The following is a 22,328-nucleotide window of genomic DNA, read 5'->3' on the forward strand; positions in this document are numbered from 1 at the left end:
AGTACCAAAGCTGTAATATAAGGCCATGCACTGCACCTTCAAAGCTTTAAATCACATTGTTAATCGTGCAGTCTGTTTTTGCAATAGGGGATGGACATTTGAAACAATATTGTCTGTTTAACTGCTGGTAAAATGTCTAAAATCCAACATTTGTGAGTATACAGTACATGTTCACAATTTCACAATAACCAAACAAATCAACTCCACATTTACAAAACAAATACATTCCTCATTTCGTATGCCATTTGAATCACTCCACTGATCTCCTGTCAGATAAAACTCATCATAAAAAGCTAGAAATGTCTGAATCTGCCTTCTTCTCACCTTTTGTCTACTTTACTTGCACATGTGAAAGAGGCAGGAGTGTTTTTCAAAAGAGCAAACATATTCAAATACAAGCAAAGATACAATTCTAGCTTCAGGGGTCAAGGCTGATTGTTTTTCTGTCAAAGAGAGTTTGCTGCCTGTGAGCAGCATATTTCAGGGACAGAAATGTCATGTCTATCATTCAGCAGATAAATAAGACAGTCACAAGTTTGTGTTGTGTGAATGTGATATCAGTTCTTCCTCCCACAAAACAAACACTAGGTTGTTTTATGTGTTTAAGAATATAACAAACAACAATAACTCATGTATTCAAAACAAGTTTACATTAAACAATAACACCATTGAATAGAGAGAAGTTATCATATCATTTATTTGAAAAAGCTGATCAGACACAAAAAAAAAAAAAAATCCAAAATTGGGAAACAATGTAAAGACAAACATCAGAACTTGCCAGGAAGTTTACTGTTTACTGTGTCACAGGAAGCGCATACATGAAAGGTTGTTGAGTTGAAACATTATTTTAAAAAGCACATACCAAATGTTTGGCTTCATGTCACAGCAGCTTTCTAATCAGTCAAATGGTTGCTAAGTGAGGTATGGAACATTAACAATAATCACGCTGATGTGCAAACATCTGTTAGCCCTTTTAAATGTAATTGCACATTCATCCTTTTTCACACTGAATCGTTGTACTGGAGTGATGAATGATGAATGATAAATGAGTAAATATTGACTTTCTTTATAAATAGCGCAGCCTGTTCACGGAAACGTTTATTTCCCCTATTATTAGTAAATACCTTACTAAGATATTTCCAGGAAACTTTACAGCCACTTTCGTTAGGAATTTAATGTCCTGTTATGGTCCCACAAAGTGTTTACAAAATAGTGATTGAACAGTTGAACAGCACAAGGATACCCAGAAAGGATGGTACCACCAGATCAACGCACATTTGAGATTAGTTTCCCGTCTCTCTTTCTCCAGTGGTTTTGGTTCTTTACAATATGCTTTGAAAGTCAGCTTTTCAAAAGGGAATTGTAATTTAAGACCATCATTTTTAAAATTGTTATCCATCCCATTGAATTGTTAATTGCATTGCTTTGTCACATTGGTAGAGCAGTTGAAAGCAGGGACAACGTAATCTACCTGAATCAAAAGATGCTCATAATGATAGGAGAGTTGAGACTTGGTAGCTGAATATCTTAAAAAGGAACACTCCAGATTCATTAAACCTTTCAGAGAGTACATCTGAGTCTGCATTTTCTTTCCTGGATTTCATTTGAACTATAATTAGCAGGTGCCTGTCCTCAAATACACCACTCTAAATAACTATGAAATGCTCCACAACAACACCACAGGATTATGCACTAGCAAATGGCAAGCAATATCTGTCTTTTCAAATGTCATGGAAGAAATAAGAAGCAATTAGTAGGTAATATATCCAAAGCTAAATATATGAATTTATTACATTATGGGCCAACATTTACAAAAGCATTGGAATGGTCTTTACCACCATCTAATCAACCTTCATAATAAAGTGTTTGTCTTAAAGTTGTAAAGTGCATTTAGGGACTGTGAGTTGTTTTTCAGTATTTACTCACTCAATGTCTTTTAGAGTTAAAGAGACAAAAGACTGTTGTTCTCAAAGAGCCAGGAGAAAATATTGACCTGCTTCAGGGTGAATTCAAGGGAAGCAAATTGATTTGGGATAATGTTAATTCTCAGGAGTCTTCAGTAGCCTACCTTCGACTCGACTGAAGGTGCAGGCCATTAAGCTGCTTCCCTCTGTGTGCACGTGTGCGTTAATGTGCACCACCTCAGACAATTGCCTGACTGATGAATATCGAGTGTTAACATTTCTGTGAATCCGGGTAGCAAGAAAACTCGGGCATGGCTCAGTGTATTCAGCTTCGCTCCTTTTTCAAAAGTGTGTGTGTGTGTGTGTGTGTGTGTGTGTGTGTGTGTGTGTGTGTGGCTTCTGAATATTTATATAAATGGCGCCAACAGCCATCCTTTTTATCCTTTACCTCCCTGGCCACTCCTCCACTCTCTGATGGGATTTCCCCCCCCTGTGTCTCCCACAGAAGTGTGTTGAATTCAAACGGATGTGAAATAAATCCCTCCCGCTCTCCTAGCCACAGAGGAGAGTAAATGGTGCCAGATTAGATGACACAGGGGACCTAAGGGGCCAATATGGAAAGCTTGAGGTGCTGGGAAAAAAGAACATACAAGACTCGTTTTGCTATAACGATTTTCTGACCCTATATTTATTGCAGATAACATTCCAACCTTTGTTAGCAATATTAAGTCCTTGTTATTTAGTAGAAAATCTAATTACTTACACCTAAATGTATTGGATAGCAGTATTTTACATTCTTAAAAAAAATATGTACAGAAATCAAATAATATACATTCAATTGAAGCACAAAATACTTTTTGGCATTGACAATGGATGAAGCATTAGGCCTCATTCATACCGACACTCACCCCTTATTTAATTAGGATAATTCCAGCATTGATTCAGCAGTATGCCAAGCAGAGGGCCCCTGCAAACAAGTTGAACATTCTTGCCAATGTAATCCAAAATCATTCAGCATGGCCAAATAAATTACTACAACGTCTTCCAGGTATATTATTTTGCATCACGATCAGCGGATTTCTTCTCTTTAGGCTGTAAATGAAGAGATCTGTTACTCGTACTGAACTTCTTTGATCATATATCTCTGTACCTGAAGAAACACACCCCAATTATTGCATCTCCTGCATTCCTGAAACACAGGGCTGTGTTCGGCTGGGTGTCAAAATGTATTTTAAAATGACACAGTTGAACACCACATTTTTAGAAGTTGAATATGGGTGGGCCCTTCAGTGGCCCCTTGACCAGCAGGGGGCAGAGTCTGCGACTACAGCAGCAGCACAGTGGTCAAGATAGGAAACTGTCTTTAAAGTCAGGAACATATTTCCTTTGAACGATATTGCAATGTCATTGAGACTTTTACAGTCCAGTGTTTACATCAGTCATCTGGGATAGGGGAGTTGCAGTTGCCATGGTAGATATAGACCAGTCCTTCGCAGCGATAATACATCTGAAACACGTCTACGTACCCGTGCTCCCTCCACCAGGTACACAGCTGCCGGTTCCACCCACAGGCCAGGGGGTAAAAGAGTTCAGGGTGCTCCATGCCGATCATGGTGAAGAAGTCCTGGTCCCCAAGGTGGCCCCTGAAGCGATACTGGTCTGCTAGCTTGGCCACATTGCTCGGCTTCAACAGTTGGTTGTAGAGAGCGGACTCCCTCATAGCACCAAGGTCCAATAACATTACTCCGCTGTTGAAGCCCGGGAGCCCCTCAGGGGGAGGATCACCCACTCTGGTCTGAGGGTTCTCCTTACGATACTGCCAGAAGGTGTGTCTGAGGAAAGAAGTCGAGAGGTTGGCATTACAATGACAGCGCTTGCTGTGAGTCGTTTGTAAGTAAGTACAATAGCATCTGTTTCTCAATCAAAACTATCAATTTGTTTTTAATTTAATTTTCAATTTTAAGTTATAGTTCGATTTCCAGAGACTTTCAGAAGCACAAGAACGACCTCAGTTGGTTAACATTAAATCTAATGAGAATAAATTGGTTGAATGGCATTTGATCAACTATAATATTTAAATAAAGTTCCTGTTTAGTATTTCTACAAGACCAGACAGCACGTGAAAAACAATAGGAATTAATTATGAAGCAATAGTGGCATAGCGCAATCTCCTGGAAGTCAACGTTTGATTTTTACGAACTGACGGAAATTCATGATGTGTCGTTTTCTCAGTAGGGATATTTTGTAGCATAAACATTAAATCTGAAATGCATTTTGAAGTTAATTTATATTCATTTTTAATCAGGTTTCAGGTTATTTTTTCTCTCAATATATTGGCAATCAGCAGTTGTTGGTGGTGGCAGGCAGGAACATCTTTAACATATGTTCCAATCCTAGGCTGTTGCACATTTAGAAAAGTGAGGGGCAACCCTGTTTCAGTCCACATATGCTGAACAAACAGCACTGCGGCTCAAAACAGGAAGAGAGCCGGTCCAGGAGTGCCAGGGCATGTTGGAGTGCCAGAGGCGCGTGCCAACTCAGCACCCTGTCCTGCCAAATTACCAACTCTGAAGTAGAAAAAAAATGACACACAACGCTTCATTCAACAAGCATTTGTATGCACAGACGTTACTGAGTACACACAAGTAGGACCTTTTGCAGCGAAAGGAACGTTTCAGTGTAACTGATAGCATTTGTTATTATGTAATGAATCATGTATAAACGGTTCATGTTGTATTTGTGGGTTGCATAAAAAATATGTTTACCAGAGCTGGTACAATTCCCCTGCAACCAAAAGAAGAGAAAAACACAATTGTCCCTCATCCTATTGTAAAGGCGCTATATAAATCCAAGTTATTATTAATTTGTATCATCATCTATATGAAAAAGATTAAAAAAAAACAGCAGGGAAAACAGAGGGTCCTGTCTGTGCCCATAACTTCCTCCAGCAGTACTCTAACATACGTTTTTGCTTTTATTGTACTTTTTAATCTTTTGTTGTTTGAGTGTTTTGCTTTAAGAAAGTACAAAATGCTTTTTCCCAAATACAGCTGGTGCTTTGATGTTTCATTCTTACAGGCAACAAAAATATACTCTTTATTGTATGTGTACACATACACACTCTCTAGAGAATTTAGATTCTTCTTAATACTTGCCAAGCCTGAGGAAACCTTCTATAGATACAATGTGTATGGAAAAGTGTGTTGTGTCTTGGATATAAGATGAGCCAAGCTGTTTTCAAAAACAGAACTTTAACAGAGCTCGTCCTGTGCTATTGATGCAGCTAAACACAAGTTGGAAATTCAATAGAATGATTACGATCCATATTGTCGAGGATTCCTCTCTCCCTCTCTCTGTGCAGCCTGAACAGATCTAGTGGGAGTAGCAGATTCTCTGAGTCAAGCTTTGATATTATTAATGACCTATATTTAGCAGCTGTAGCTGTCCACACAGTGTAACACCATCCGTTGGTTTGGTAGCTGGGGACTTGTGGCCTCTGTGGAGCATTTATCTTTTTAAAGACAAACACTGGGTCTACGTGCCCCGAGACACATTCTCTGTGAATAAGTACATATGGGAACATTTAAACAGGCTTCTCTGTCCATCTTCCATTTTTATTCAGACCCCCTACACTTTTCTAGCAGTTAGATAACAGACAAGAGTTTTATTCCAATCTACAGCTGGATTGACAGCTTACTGCTAAACCTTTATACAGCTCTACTCGCGTTCTCTGTCACTTTCTGCCACTCTCTCACTCGCTCGTCCTCTCACACATATTACACATTGCCCCAAACCGGGGTGATAAATCCATACATCATCAGAAACATACTGCATCTGTCACAGTGTGTCATGTTGCCATATTATGTGAATGACAGTACGGGGGGGGGGGGGTAAGATTACCGGTACCAGATTTAGTTTTAATTCAGATGACTATCAACCAACATTGAATAAATAAACATGTATTTATATCTACAGTTGTGTAAAAAAAAAAAGACACTTTGAGTTTCACAGGAAGTTATGGGGGGATAATACTTCTAAGTTCAGACCAGTTGCCAGGCAACCAGTTGAGACTCCAGGAAGTTACTGCTCTCACCCATGAAATAGTCTGGCACATATTATCACCTACATTGACAAATTGATGCTTTTACACTTTGTTTCTTGTACAAATTTTAAAAATGAGATACAACGTGTATGTTGAAGGATTTTTTGTAGTTCTGGTAGGCAGATTTTGTCCCTGCTCGACAGCCAGGCTGCTGTTTCCAATCTTCGTGCTGGGCCAAACTAACCAACTGATTTCTGATGTTTGGAAACTCAAATATGCAACCTATCTCTCATCAAGGAAGTAAATAAGAGTATTTTTCCAAATGTCATTCTATTTCTTTAATAAACTCAACTTTTACAAACTATGTAATGGCAAGACTGTTTCTACATTCTCGGGAAAACCAACATACGTGGCATTTCTATTCTGAAATGTCTTGTTACTTATAGGCCTACGTACTGTATGTATACAGACACAATCTCTAGCTGTATTTTTAATATAAAACGTAAGACCCAACAGGAATCAAACCATTTTTCTTCCAGTTATACAGATATCAATAAAATACACCAGCAGCATAATCCTGCTTTTATCCTGTCAAGTGTTAACTAAAACAAGGAACTATTTAGAAAGTGAATGCAGTCTTGTTATATAAAGTGATGTGTTTTCAATTGTTGTCTTAACTACATCCCTCTCTCATATCGAATACCTCTGGGTTCAAAACCTGGAATGAATTTGACCAAAATAACAGAATAACCTGCCTGCTCGTATGAAACCCAAAGGATTGATAACAATACGTTAGTCAAATCAGTAATGTTGTTCAAAGATTTTTCCCCTGCTTCAGACTTTGAGAGGTACATGATGCAGCTAGGTTCTCTTTCACAGTGATGTCTGTTTTTTGTTCTTCCTTTGTACCAGTACACTCACACAGACCCAGTTAAAGTAGACATAAGACCCATTAGCTTATATCCATGTTACTGTAAGTGCCTCTCCTTCTGCTTCCCTCAGTTCTCAACTCCATCATGTACTGTCTTCAATTTCCACTGTAAACCTTTCAAGAAAAATGTTGCTTGAGAAAGGAAGAAAAGCATGGTGACAGGGACATTCTGTGCAATTGAAATGACCTGTTCCTTTTCTTACTGAAGTATCTTGGCTATTTTCTATTAAAGTAAATACGAGCATTGATACGAGAATGGAGCCATTAAATAAGAAAGCCTACAGGGCACAAACATATTCATCATTTCCTTTAGTACGTTAAAATACAAGGTTTGTTATAGGCTTCGAAGCCTTCTGTTAATTGAGGATTGTGATGGTACAATCTTTTCAACAACATTATATCTACGACAGAACCAAGGCACACAAGTCCCAGTAAGAGTGCTTCATAGTTTATGTAGCTGTCGCAAAACTAAACATTTCACAGTCACCATTTAACAGCATTCTGTTTACAGTAAAACTTGGCAATACGTAGGATGTATTACACAACCGAGACTCAATACAAAAAGCATGCAGAGATAGACTTGCTTCTGGCTAATGTCTCTCACCGTGTGTGTTTGTGGCTTGGACTGTGACACTTTTGTGAGTGGGTCTGGTCTCCTGGGTTTTTAAAACATAACAAATGCAGCTGCAGGGAAAAGACATGGACCACTTTTTCTAATAATGAACTTTTCAGTGGCAGGATGTGCTCTGAATGTGGCTGGTGGGAGGATGCATTCTTCTGCATAATGCTCTCTCCATTATCATTAAAACAGAGTGGGAGCTGAGAGCCCTCTACACACAAAAGAGGAAAGCACGGCAGGTGCAATGATTGCACACAATGTATTGCTAAAATCGGGATTGAAAAAATGAAATATTACTCATATAGGATTATCTTTTAAAGAAACAATTTATACTGACACATGAACTTCTTCGATTAAAGTGACACATACATTCCAGATTGGTCTAGCTTGTGTCTCCTGTCCCCTATATAAGCAGTCCATGTCTTTCTTTATCTGTTATGTCTTTGTGGGGCTTTCCATTATGAAACACCATTTATTTTTACATACTTGACAGATGAATCATCCTTTGTTTGCTGTTGCAGTCAAGACGTTGGGAAATGTTAGCTTATTACTTGTGTTGACATGTAAGGAGGGTTTTTTCTCCCTATGCAGTTGTCTCTAAATAATACAACCCTCATTTAATTTAAAACATATTTTTTAAGGAAACAAATCAAAACGTTTTTATATAAGTTGTATAGCTGATGTTGCTCAACTCCAGTCACATGAACAAAAAGCTTGAATTTGTTTCCAGAAATCAAACTTCAAATGACCAGTCACCAAAGCACAAACAGACCACCACTCACTAGGTGGACTGCAAAATCTTTCACAGTCTTAGTAGCATAAATCCTAAACTGCTGTCCAAACCATAAGGATTTACTTAAAACAATAGATGGAAATGTTCGGCCTGGAATGTGCTTTAAAACTCTGAACTCAAACTCCAAAATGCCGGCAGTACGAGTTGCTGTCCATCATGACGCTGCAGACGTTCAAAAACACCCGTACGGGTAAACAGAGAAATATACAAGGAAATATCTATTTTAATGTTTTGTTGACATCCCTTCAAATTTAAACTAGCGAGACATTGGCATGCTAAGACGCACGATCTCTTGCTTTGTTGTTGTGTGTTTTGAGAGAGGAGTGTGTCTATGCCGAAAGGAACAACATTAGCAAATGATTCCCAGGGTTAGGAACCCATTGAGCCAGTTGAGTGGCAGGGCAGAGATACAGATCTGTTTGGAGAAGCTGGTGCCAACCAGAGTCTGGCAGGAAAACTGCTGCTCCACTTCTAAAACTACTAGGGCAGAAAAATTGACAACCAGCATATACAGCCTTGTGGTCTCACGTGCACAGTGATACTAAGTTTAACAACTGATGATATTGTTATTTCATAACATTATACAGCATGTATTTTTTCTTTCCTGGAGAGGGACGGAAAAATCAGCTGATGAACAAAAAGTTTAAAAATCGGTGTCCCACGAAACCTTAGAGGCTCCCTGACGACGTTCCGTAAAACCTGGCAGCCTTTTTTGGACCACATTGACACCCTTACTGTTGATGAAAAACCCTAAACTTAATCCTGAGTAGAGACACACCCCCCCCCCCCTTTCTTTTCAATTTTTTAAATTATTATTATTTATTTATTTTTTCATCCTTTATTTGTTTTTGCTGTCCCCTTGTCCCCCACCCCCCCTTTTGTATGTATGTATGAATGAGATTGCGGGGTAATGGGGTTTTTGGTTTTAATATTTGTATTAGAAGATCACAGTATTTGACATGTAATGTTTTGAAAATGTCTGTTTGCTATCTGTGCAAAAACTAATAAAAAGATTTGCCAAAAATTAAAAAAAAAAAATCGGTGTCCCTTGTTTACACCAACGCATGATGGATTATCAGACGCATGAGAAAGAAAAACTGGCTAACAGGAGCTGTAAAGTGGGACAGATTGTACGGAAAGTTGATCTGTACCAAATTTCAAACGTCTTACCCTTTTCATTAATATGAAGAGATTTGAGTGTGTCACTTTCACACTTTTCATTTTCACACACATCCTTCCTGTGTTTATTACCAAGGATAACCTGACATTCAGAAAAAAATATTCAGCTTTTAGAGAAGGTTATGTGGATCATATAATAGAGTTTGTCAGTTCTGTGATCAGCAGTTTATTTACTCAAGTCTCCTGTCTAACAAAGAGACACTTGAATCAAAGGGTGGGAACAAGACCTTTTCTGACAAATCTTCTTATAAATCTATTATGATTTACCTAAAATACTGTCAATGTTGTACAATATTGCAACCGTGACTTCATGGTTGCCTTCATGGATCACTATCTTGCAGCACCGGCTTTAGGTGCCAGGTAAAAGGGGGGTTATAAGTGGTTGACTTCAAGTACAATGGAAAGAATACATTTATTGTCAAACTTTCAGTAAATTTGGCCTTGGGCACAAGCTAGAGCATTAAACTATACAGAATAGTAATGTGGACTTGTGTGTACACAAATAAACAACATAATAATTTGCATTCCTATTGTTATCCCAGTTTTCACTTTACATCAACAATTATTGAAGCACATTTTGAATGTTTCAGGTTAGAATTCTTCATAAAAATCTAACAATGATAACACAAATCATTAAAAAGGCCACCAATTGTCTCCAAGTTTTGCTAGTATATTAAGAATGTTGGGATGGGTAACACTGTTGAGGTTCTTGTGAAGAAGTCTGTATGGGAGATATCTGATGTTCTTTCTCACTTAAAAACTGTGAGAGAGAAAAAACTGTGAATATGCAAGTGAGGCGCATCAACATTAAAATCCATCTGCCGAACAGAGTGAGTGTGATCGGAGCGATGGCTTTTAACTCATTAAAGATAGGATTAAAATAATATTGCTAATGCGGCTTTTCTCTGCAGTCCATGCATAAATACAACAATACAAAATACACTTTGCTAAACAGATTTGTGATATCTTCTTCATTTTTTTTAAGCCACGAATGGACAACGTCAAAGATGAACTGAAAGACGCGGGAATGAAATATCAGTCCAAAGAAAAAGAAAGCATGAATAATAATCTTACCAAGTATTTAATTTTTGCTCCGTGAAAGTATTTACTAGTCCATGCTTTGATACACTTCAGTTTGTAATCACAATGCATTGTGGCTTGATAAACGGCTGAATGTTAACAGCCAATTGTTGGACTCCTGGCACAACTATATGTTTAGTTCTCGGTATCGAAGACCATACTTAACTATGTCTACAGTCATTTGGTTGGACACGTTTATATCACAACATATGTGTCACATATCTGATCTGCTTGTGCCACAGTGCTTACCTGTAGACGGGCTGCATCTCTCTGGTGATGCCTATTACCGCTCCTGGAGGAAACCGGTCAAATTCTTTGAAAAGGTCCCTGATGTTAGTCCTGTATTTCAGATCCAGGTCAAGCTGCACTATGCGCGTCAGACCTGGAAAGAAGCACATTATTTCACATTAATAAGGCAGAATTTAACAACAACAACAAAAACAGTGTCTAACAGTGCACGTAGTTTGAATTTCTCTGATCACTTCCAAACGTCCTTCTAGTCATTCACAGTAATGGAAAATAGGAGAAGACTACTGTTGACAAGCCTGACACATTATATGGTTTCTCTGAGATTGTGTTTTTGACCCCCAGGGGTGTTTACCACTTTACCATTGACCTAGAAAAAAATTGCAAGCGAAATGAATTGTATGAAGAAAAAGAGTAGAAAGCTGAGAATAGCTTTCTTAAAAAAAAAAAAGTGGCTTTTGGCAGTTCTGAGCGTACATCAGTAAATTATTAACACAGCTGTTTGTGGATAAAATGGTAACGGCAGTATCCAGGATATGCAGGCCCTCATCTGTCCATTGTTTCAGCTTCCTATGTTTTGCTGGTAACCATGGGGATGAAATGATGGGAAATACTCAGGAATGGTGTCAGGGGCACAACATGATTATTGAACAGATGAAAACACTTGTCAACTCAGGAAGAGCTGTCAGAGAAGGCGGCCTCTATTGAGAGCAGTAAACATTTATTGGCAGAAGGTCAGTTTGACAAAAACTGCAGAATTTGCACAATGGTGAAAAGAAAGGAGTACTTCAAAAATAATAAGCTGCCTTATGAGCCTTCAGAGCTCAATTCAACTGTTTTTCAGTGCTTTTAAAGGTGTGTTGGGATCCAGCAGCCAACACATGCGCAATTTGTAAGATAATATAATACCAATGGCACAATGTGTATTATATTCAAAGGAAAATGTGTTGCATCATCCATCCAGTATATAAACAACATGTTTATTAAAGGAAAAAGGAGGCTACACTTAACACAAAAAGGAAAAACTAATTACCTATTAGTTCAGTTTTTATGAAAACAAGGAAGAGCAAATTGAATATATTCTTCATGGCAGCATGGGCCCCAATGTCCCATTTGTAAACTGTCCTGTTTATTTTAAATTGTGTTATACATCAATGGTGCTTTAGACTAGTTAGAAACAACATAGTTATGTCTCGCTTCTTTAATTGTATGTGTCTGGCAAAAAAGTCAATAACTCAATGATTTAAAATAAAGGTTTATGTTGTCCCAGTTTTTGTGAGAGTTGCACGTCGGAAATATCATTTAATAGAGATTTTAGTGAAAAAAAAGCTGAATCATTCTACTTCCATGTTACTTTTATTCTATTTTTGGAAAGGAAAAACAAAATCTCAACCTTGGCCTCAACAAAGCCAACTGAGATGCAAAAGTGGAAGATTAAAGCTGTACTACAAGTTAGCACTACGGAAATATTTGAGAGGCAGTTTCTGTTGAAACTAGGGCTTGAAAAAGGAGACTCAGCAATGCAGAGGCGACCTGTTTTCTATGCTCTCCAAACAAGGAAGCCGCCATCACAATGCCTCCACGAACTGTGGCAACAGAGAGGGGCTCGGGCGGGTAATCTACGAGTTGTCCTCGCTGTTTGTTGGTAATAGCCGAGCTTAACTAGTGGAGAATAACAGGAAGAGGGTCTGAAGTTGGTACAACACTGTGATGTGGTGGGTTTGATGTTAGATCAATGACTCAAAACATAGTCCTTTGAAGGTGAAAGTATGGCAGTGTTTGATCACGGCATAGGATTTCAATAAAAAGATGATTTAAATAAATTACAAGACTAGTGCCACTTCTTTAGTGCTGCTGCACTTTCTCACATCAGAAATGTAGTGTTAGTGCTGCCATTTACATGGATACTCAGTCACCAAATCCATCGTTTTAAAAACAGTATATGTCGTTTACGAAATAATGTTATGAGTAACATAAGTTATAAGGGAAATAAATCTAGAAAAGTGAACGGGGCGAGACAGATTCTGCAGTAGCTGTCATTTAGTGTATTTGTATTTCAGGCTTCACAGTTTCATTATTTATAACAAACTGGGTATGAGCCTGAGGCAACGAGAGAGGGAGAGACAGACGTCTTCTACCACTTTTACTGCATCTCTTTCTGTTCCTTCATTTCCACTCAGCAAGGATTAAATGAGGAGAAGAAGCAACACGTTTCTTTTGTGAAATGGAAATGACCTACACAGACAAACGTCTTTCAGTAGTGCAGTCTGTCCCTGTGGACTGCTGCACAGCTGTTCTCTAGTCTATTACTGTCCTAAAGTTTAAAATTGTACTGCCGAGTTCACCCGAGATCAACAGATGTACAACAACCTCAACGTAGTGTGCACGACATTAGTTACATTTGCCAATGTATTTCAATTGCTCCCACAATTACACAACGATTTTAAGATGAAACAGCAATGATCAATACAGTTAGTCAGTTATATTGTTGTAAACCTTGTTTAGAGTATGACAAATTAGAGATAAGGATATATAAAGTAAAGACAGTTTTGGCCTTTTTTCACCCCAAAAAAGTACAGGGATGTCATGTTTAAACTGACTTTCACCTGGTTTACTCCAGCAGGATTAAAAAGTAATTTATTATTCCAGACGTACAAATAAAGGGAGTCAAAATAAATCTTGACCAGGGTGCATGCATGGGTGTTGTTCAATCATTGCAGGACTAACTTTGTTAGGGGGCTGAAGAGCTCGTCTGGGGCTCTGGTCAGATCAAAGAAAACCTAAACTCAGACAACACAACCAGAGACACTGTTTTCTAAAATCACATTTTTTTCAGGAAGAAAGTGGGTCAACCTCATTAAGCACTAATATGTGTCTTGATGTGAGCATTTATGGCCTATTCATATTGTTCATTGTTTCTTTCTCACCAACAGTTACTGGAAAACACCCTTTTTCAGAGAAAGGGAATCACCTGATATAGATTTTACCCCTCGCTATGTCCCCATGTATGAAAAAGCTGATGCCTCTCCTGCTGCGGGAAACAGCTGTGTAGCCTTGTGTGCAGTAAACTGGGACCTCTAGTCACATGCAGGAAATACCTCTAGGGAAAACATAAACACACATTTAACAGTGAGATCATCATGAGATACAAATCTAAAGTTACAATGTTGTATCTTTAAATATTGATAGTTGATATTATTTTTCTTCCACCCTAAACAATATGAAAACTAAATACATAAACACAACACAACAGTAAGATGCAGTGAATCTCCAGTAGTGAGAAGAGGTTAGGGAATGCAAACAAAGCACTTTTGCTTACTATAAAGCCTCTTAAGAGCTTGAAAAAGACAGTACATGTGTGTTTGAGCTAATAGAAATTATTCAAAGCTTTTTACACTATCACAAAAAGTCTTCTTCATCTTTGTATTTCAACGGACGGCTGCAAACAAAGTCAGAACATAAAAATGATTGATCATTTTCTGTCATCCATTTGCTGTGTATTTGTAGGCCTGTGGGATAGCCAATAATTACGCTGCTGTCTTGCTTCCAGGTAACACCATTCTCACTTTAGCAAAGCAATTCACACGTCAGCAGTGCCACTCCTGTCGGAAGTGGAAAATAGAGGTCAAGTTTGTAGGAGAGACTCAAGTCCCAGCATGTTAAGACCTCTAAAGAGGAAACAAAACATGGAACACCTCTCCATCAACCAAAACAGCGTTTCTTAGAAACCTCATCGTTTCCATTGCGCAATATTAATTCTCATCCTCCAAGGACTGGTGGTGCGATAATAGAGTCCTTAGAGTCCATTTGTCTATTGACTGCTTTAAACACTGTAAATCAAATATAAAAATGTCTTCTCTTTGCAAATAACATTTTAATTATAATTGACAGCTGTTTTGCAAAGTCTATTTAGCTTAAATGATTCAAATATTGTTGAATAAACAGACTCAAGTGCTCAACATTATCTCTACTTTATCTTCTCTTTTGACATCCTAGCTAAACTTGCTGAAATCTCCCACTTCACTTCATGTTTGCAGCTGCTAATTTTACTTATTGATAACATGTTTGTTTTTTCACCATGTCTTTAATCATAAATGATGCTCTGCGTCTGCTGCGTAGCTCCCTGGATGAGTTTCAGTAAACTCGTACCCACACACACTCTCTGTTAAGATAACCACATTATGCCCTTTAGACATAAAAGGGTTCTTTAAATAGAAATGTGTGACCAGTCGGACAAAGAGCAGACAGGTGGCACATGGTTGATCGATAATAATTTTAAAAGACACAACGTGAGACACTTTTACAGCCGCAGACACCCCCCTCTCACGTGTCTAACCCTTTTATGTTGCAGACATGCTTTCCACCGTGTTCTTCACTGACAGACTGGTTGCGAACTGACAACACTTTCCTTGACTACAAACCATGGGTAATGTTTCAAATACTTTTCAGATAAAGTATGCTCAAGTAGTGAGGTTTAGTTCCTTTTTCCCCATAAAAAGTACCTTTTATTTGTAGTTCGCTGTTTGTTTGTGTTTAATTATAATAACCTAAGTTGCTTGTCATTTAAATATCTTTATTTTACCAATTCCTCCTGTTGTTGTTGCTTCCTCTTCATTTAGTGAGCTGGGTACTAAACAGACAACATCAGACAAACACCTTCAGCTCAGACCAAGTACTGCTGGGGGGGGGGGGATGTTTATCACATGTTGACACACTGGCAATACGTTTTAAATTCAGTCAACACAACTCTGTGCTTCACCACAAATTAGTTTTCAGAGTTGACAGCGGAGTGGAAGCCACAAACTCAACTTTTCCCTCCAAGAATGATCTTTTATTTATCATCCTGTTTTGCCTGAAGGCTCTTCTGCTCCTTAAATGATATCCTGCTTTCCTGAGAAATATAAACACCATACTTTGAAGCGCTTAAAAAAAACCTTGGAGAAAACCTGAAGTTGACCACAGGGGATGTCAAGCCTTCAAATATGGACAGGCAGCATCTTTTCTTTGGTGAAAGCTAATAAGTAAAGTAACTCAGCTTCCAGCCCATGCTGATGATTCTGTTTATGAGAATACTTAATTCATGTATCTGCTGAAAAACTCTTCACTTCAGACTAAAATATTTACATTACCACACCCTGGTCATGATAGGACCCTACTATCTTTTCATTATTAATGCAAAATAACAATTTTAAGTTAACCCTAAAGAACCCAAATGTGATGATTCAGTGTCAGAAACAAAGGAATTGTATTTTGAATCTGAATGCTATGGAGGGAATGTGGCAAAGTGGGATATATGTGCATATGAGGTGTGCCTTCCAAGCTCTAAATAAATCATCATGGGTCTGCGTGTCGATGTGCATTTTGTTCTGGATTTTAATACATTGATATTTGCATAGTTTTTCTCAATTTCCTTGCTTCCAACATGTTGTATTTTGGACAGGGATTTATAATCAATGTTAAAATACGCTTAAAATATAGAGTGTTCCCTTCATTCCCTCAGTGTCGTCGGAGATCCCTTTAAAAACCTGAAATAGGACAGTACCCTTTTCTGGAGACAGATCCTTCAGGTTTCATTTGTGCCTCCGGTGACTATTGATTTAAAGCCCAGTGGTTTGGTTCACATTTGGTGAGAGGCCCCATGCTGCACATCTACTGAAGTGAGGCCCGATAGAGGAGGCCGCTGCCATCAGTCAGCACCAACACAGGGGGCACTAATGTGGGCAGCAGTGACAGAATACGTCCGTCCTCCCTCACTCTCCAGGGCCTCTGCAGCATGTTACATAACTGTCAGATACCAGAGTAGAGTCATCCTCTGAGTGAATTTAAAATATGGACCACCAGAGTAAAAACCGTAGTACACATTTTAAAGCTATAATGTATACTAAAATACAATTTTGATACGAACCTATTGTGTATGTTATGCACATTTTTCTAAAAGTGCCATTTAAAAATAAGGCGCAGATCTTGATCCAAATTTGAAGGGCAACTTAAACACATTTTAAAAACTATTACAACCTGCTTTAATGACAGGATTTTCTTCCATGGAAAAATGAATCAAATCTTAGTTTTCAAAGTTATCTGGTGAAGGTTTGATTACATTAGTAATATCTGTAGATAATTCAATTATGATGTTAAAAAGCACCCAAAATGCTTTACATGAACTTTGTAATGTGTTCCTTATAAGATATCCTAAGGACAGATATGTTCAAACAAATGCAAACAAAACTACACTACACTTATTAACTTAAAGATCTATACGCCTGGTGGTCATTTAACTGAAAAATAAATGTGCCAAAAGTGGCTTTTCCTTACTTTCAGGCATGATTTGATGCATGGCAACAGACAGGAAGAAAATGGCGTCGCTGTAGTAAGCACCAGAGCCGGCACTGAAGTACTTCTGCATGGCCTCCACGATGGGGAACAGCTTGTGTGTGAGATCTACTACGTCATGGAACAACACCTGCAGGCACAGAGGAGTCACGTTAGTACAACAAAGAGTCAAATATATGGAAAGATTTAAGATATTTATAAAAAATTGGTGCATAAACTAACATATTCTGAAAGCTCTAAATGTGCAGGTTCTGATATAAGCTAATGGTGGGAGTCGATGGCAATATTATGTTTAATGTAATATTTGACAATCAGAAGAAAAAAAATGTTACATATATGCTTGTACCATTTAACATCAGAACACACATAAAATAAGTTAAAAGTCAAATAAATAAATGATGGTACACACTAGCCTAGCGATTTTAATAGTTGTGTTTACACATGGTATCAGATAGTAAGACAGACTGCTTCTCGGTTCTCCTCCTCTGATCGTGAACAGTTAATATACAGTACATTACTAAAGGAGGATTACAAAAATAAATACAGTAAACACTGATTATTGTTAAAGGTTTGTTGCTGGAGCAAAATGTGTGTTGGTTTGGGAGAAAACAGTGCTTCATGAGGATATTCAAGCTTTTTTGGTTAAGCCTGACAGTTTGTGTGTATGTTAAAGGTCTCACATAAGACCGGGACAATATGGCTGTCATATTATAAATCAGGCCTGTGTGCCTCGATGGGCAAACATCATGTAATAAACCCTGGCAGATTAAGGTAAACCCTCTGTGAAAGCTCAGAGCTGTGTGGGACTGCTTTTGGTCATGTGACGTAATGGCACATAAGTCATTGCCGTGGGCAGAATAAGTGATGTTGCAAGTCTTGATAAGTATTCACTGGGACTGCAACAGAACCATTTTTGATTCACGCATTTATTAGACTATATTACATCTCTAACCCACAAACTCACTGTTTAATCACAACGTATTTAAGAGACGAACTAGAGGAAGGACAGAAAGTCAAACGAGGGGAAGATTTTGTTTTTTGCTGCACTGAATATAGTCTTGGTCAAACAGGCTTAACAATGATAATGGTAAGAGACAAGTTTGTAAGGACATCTACGCACATTTCTGGAAGATCTTGAATATTTCATAAAGTAATTAGTATGGCTTCCCATTAACAATTCATGGAGAGAACACCGTTAACCCATGTTTACTACTTTCCCCAAATAGCCACAATAAATAAAATAAAACATTCTTTAAAAATAGCATTACACGTTGAGCATTGAACATATTTAGCTCAACATATAACGCTACGTTAATACAAAATATACTTGTTTGTGTTTTGAAGATATTCATTTAACATTATTTGATCTGTTTAATTGACGCTAACTTTTGCCGTCTGACAGCACTTCAAAATAGGGAACAGAAGACGGTATCTATGCTGTCTTTAAAGCTACCGGACTCATTGACAAAAACAGTATTTTCTGCAGAACCCTATTCATTGGTTAGTTAGTTTATTTTGTGGTGTGACTGGTGTTTGAACTAACCTCTTGATTCTCTGTTTTAAAAATGTACTGTTTTAGTTTGTAGTGGATCCTGCCATGTACTATGTACACTTCCTACCCAACGTCCTTCTAGCAGGGGTGATCTCCCGTTCTAATTACTGAACAGGATGAAGCACACTACTCCAGTATGCTCTGTGAACGATGGTCAGCAGTAATGAGCACAGCCTCTGGGCAGTGTGACTCTACAGGCTGTTTGCTACGAATGTCAAGTGGGTCACTGAATTTACCACTATTAAGTGATGAACTCAACAGATAGAGGCTAAAATGATTGCATAACACTTGTCTTATCCTCATGCTCCTATAGATAAATAATCCAAAGGAATGCAGCTCAGGATGAGCAGACAAGGAAGTCAGCATGCTCATACACTGCCTTCATCAAGACCCCGGGAGTCCCCAATCCATTTGTAACTTTGGCAGGATTTAATTGGCTGTACGTGTGTCAGAACATCATTTCGTTATTCATTATCTCTAACCATGTTTAAAAGCACTGGTCTGGAATGATACCAGTACAATGATGAAACTGGGAGTACAGCCAGCTTGTAAATGTTATGTAACTTTGATTTACAAAAGCAAAACGTGAGTAAGAGGGAGGTATAAAAAGTTGTTCCTTTGGGTCACTCTATACAACACAGAGCTTACTCACACATCAGTATGATATTTTTGGCATATCATAGATATATTGGCAGCACTGGAAATGTCAGCTGATCAGTTAAATATGCTTAAGTGCAGACAGCTAAAGTTTAAGAAATAGCTCTTGTCTAGTCCTATATTTTACACAGCAGACTCATTTTTTTATTGGTGTTTCTTGTCCTGTATTTGACTTGACACATGTCAATTGTTCTGCTAAAAAGCTTGGTCTAAGTACAAAGAGCTAAATGAGCAGCAAGCCATCTGACCCACAGGCTCAAAAGTGCAAAGGTGCAAAGCTGAGTAAACCCCGGCCCAACCAGAGCAGGCTTCGGATCAGCCTGAGACAATACAAAGCTGAAACAACAGCAGATGTTGTCGATGATGAGACATTCCTGAAAGAAAAGGTCTAGCAGGTGAGAAGGATTCAGAGTCAGTAAATTGTAAACAGGTTTTTCGATCTTGTGCTCCAAGAGGAATACAAAAGAGGATGAACTAGGCAGGACATTGCATGCAACAGAAAGGGAACATAATCCTCTGTTTTGGCAGAGAGTACAGTGTAGGGGAGGGGATACCTCCATCAGTAAGGGATTTGTTTCTCAGGCCAACACTGCCCCCATGTGTTTCAACTGTAAACAGCACCCGACAGTATATGTGTGTGTCTTTGACAAGGGTGTATTAGTAACAAATATGTTGGTTAAGTTAACATGAGAATACTGTTTTGCCTCGTAAGAAACTCTAATGCGGGTTCATGAGTGTCGTGTAGTTGAAATACAAGATGTGTCTTTCTGCCTCTGTATCACTACAGAGATGTTAATAGCGACACTCAATTCATTTTATTTCCCCCCAGTAAATCCATAAATACATTACTTATAGGTATTTAAAAACCTAATCCTTAAAAAGGCAGTGATTTTAATAGCATAAGAGCAAACTCAAATTAATCTTTTCCAGGCTCATCATTGAGGAAAACATTTTGAGAATGTCCTCTTATATTGAAAGCGATAGATAACAGAGGCGTACTATGGTTTAAAAACTTTTTTTAGAAGGCCTACCTCATACTTAAATGTTGCATAAAGGAGAAATTCCTGCAGCATCTTTTCTCCCAGTTCTTTGCTGGCCGGATCGCTCACAAAATGAAGGACCAACACCTCTCCTTCCATGAACTGTCCGTGCTTCACCATTGACAACATTGCCACTCTGAACTTGTCCTGCAGGCTCCGGCTTTTGTCCACCTTGGTGAACATCATGAGTGCGTGGTAATGTTGGTCACCAGAGCCACCAATCTCTCCCTTCCCAGGCCTAAATTCTTCGCTCTCTCCTCCCAGATCTTGCTGTTCCTCTCCATGCTCCACAGATTCATCTTTGTGTGAGAGAATGGTGTCCACAGTTAAATCTGCATCGTTTCTGTTGGTGTTGTGTGTGGCCTGGGTCAGCTTGATCCTCTTTGTGGTGCTTGAGAAATTTTGCCTCTCTGAGCCGAAGTAGTAAAAAGCCGCCACAGCAAGCGCAGCAGCGAGGAGAAGCACAAACTGATAGGACCGGAAAGTACTGATCCTACCCATGATTCTGACTACCAGTCTGAGGATGCCCATATCTCCCTGTTGGTGTCATAAGAGCAGGGGTGTGCAAGGCCTTTCAGTCACCAGGCTATGTCCCTCCATGTTGTAGTTATCTATGGTAAGTTACAAACATCTTCCTGCAAGAAAAAAAAGAAGACTTCAGTCTTGACATACAGAAATGGAACTGATTGCAATGAACAGTAATAAAGGTTTGAATTGTGTGCACTCATTTGTGCATTATGTTACCTTTACATTTAGTGAAAAAACACAGTAAAATATTACAGGTCCTTATTAGGTCAATGAATTTAAATGATAAAATGTTTTGATTTGAAACTTAACAGTTTTTGTATTTAAGTTTAGTTAGAACAACATCTTCAAATACCCAAAATACATTTAAATCGTATTTTATTGTATCGGAAGAAATGGGTTCCATAATAATGATAGCGTTTGGGGTAACATCTGTATAAACATTATATGGGCAAAATGTACTAGTTTCCCAGAGCTCTGCAGGGCACGTTTAACAACTATTCCGCACAAATGTTGCACCCTGCAAACTTAATCTTTATACCTTTAAATCTCATTAGTTAGCATGCACACACAATAATATATGGCTGAACAGGAGGGAAGAAGAACTGCATTTACTTGCCTGTCGTTAATCTCTGCAGTTTCATTTTGCCACCTTGTTCGCCCCGTGTATCTAGAGCCTCAGATTTCTGAAGCAAAGCTACATTTGCTAACTTTACATCGACATTAACGATACCGGTTTAAGTCCACGACATGCCAAAACAACGAGATGCGGTAAGAAAACCTGCAGCAAACTGTTGACATGCCAGCTGCTGTACGAAGATGCTAAGTTAGCAGACGTCGACTTTGCGCCTGTATGTTGGTTGTGGAGTCCGACGCTGTTTGCTTAACCCGAGCAGAAAGCAAAGCTGTTTGGTTTTAAAAATGCAGATGCATCCTTGCATACATGCGTCGTTGTTTAAGTAATGCGGTGTTTGCAGGGCTTTGTGATTTCGAGATGAAAAACGGCAAAACGACTAGTTGGAGAAATCACTAGCTAACAACCTTAGCAACAACCTGCTGTGACGCAATGTTAGCCACACCCACTCTGGCTTCAGCCGTATACCGAGCCATGCCTACTTCAAGACTGTTGGAAAAACGGCAATTCTTCCTTTTAACATAAACTTTAACATGAACGACAAAGCAATCGATGTAGGAGAATTACATGTTATAAATGTCTTTATCATATATAAATATTTTTTTATTTCATTCGCAATTATTTTCATTGTTTTACATTTGCCTAAGAAAAAATATAACATGAAAAATGTTTTTCTAAATAAAAAACAACAAATATCTAATAGGATATAATTAAAGAATAATTAACGAAAAACAATACAGCCCTATGTATTTGCTCCATTTGACTGGGACACTTGGCGTTTACAAAGAGAAAGCTC

At 38.4% G+C, this 22,328-nt stretch overlaps 1 protein-coding gene across 2 annotated transcripts; it reads right to left on the reverse strand.

Annotated features, from left to right (window-relative positions):
- Window positions 1–679: 679 nt before the first annotated feature.
- On the reverse strand, window positions 680–21,954 carry xxylt1 (xyloside xylosyltransferase 1). 2 transcript variants are annotated; one of them, XM_063892276.1, is made up of 5 exons: window positions 21,518–21,954; window positions 20,365–21,008; window positions 17,107–17,254; window positions 10,798–10,930; window positions 680–3,736 (listed from the first exon to the last, which is right to left on the reverse strand). In XM_063892276.1, exons 2-5 carry the CDS (start codon window positions 20,902–20,904, stop codon window positions 3,340–3,342), a joined length of 1,218 nt encoding a protein of 405 aa, XP_063748346.1. In that variant the 5' UTR covers window positions 20,905–21,008; window positions 21,518–21,954; the 3' UTR covers window positions 680–3,339. The 2 variants fall into 2 exon arrangements, with proteins under 2 accessions (XP_063748346.1, XP_063748347.1); XM_063892277.1 differs by having other exon boundaries at window positions 20,365–21,004; window positions 21,514–21,954.
- Between the last annotated feature and the right edge of the window lie 374 nt (window positions 21,955–22,328).

Source organism: Eleginops maclovinus, chromosome 9, assembly GCF_036324505.1.
Source record: "Eleginops maclovinus isolate JMC-PN-2008 ecotype Puerto Natales chromosome 9, JC_Emac_rtc_rv5, whole genome shotgun sequence".
Taxonomy (NCBI): Eukaryota; Metazoa; Chordata; class Actinopteri; order Perciformes; family Eleginopidae; genus Eleginops; species Eleginops maclovinus.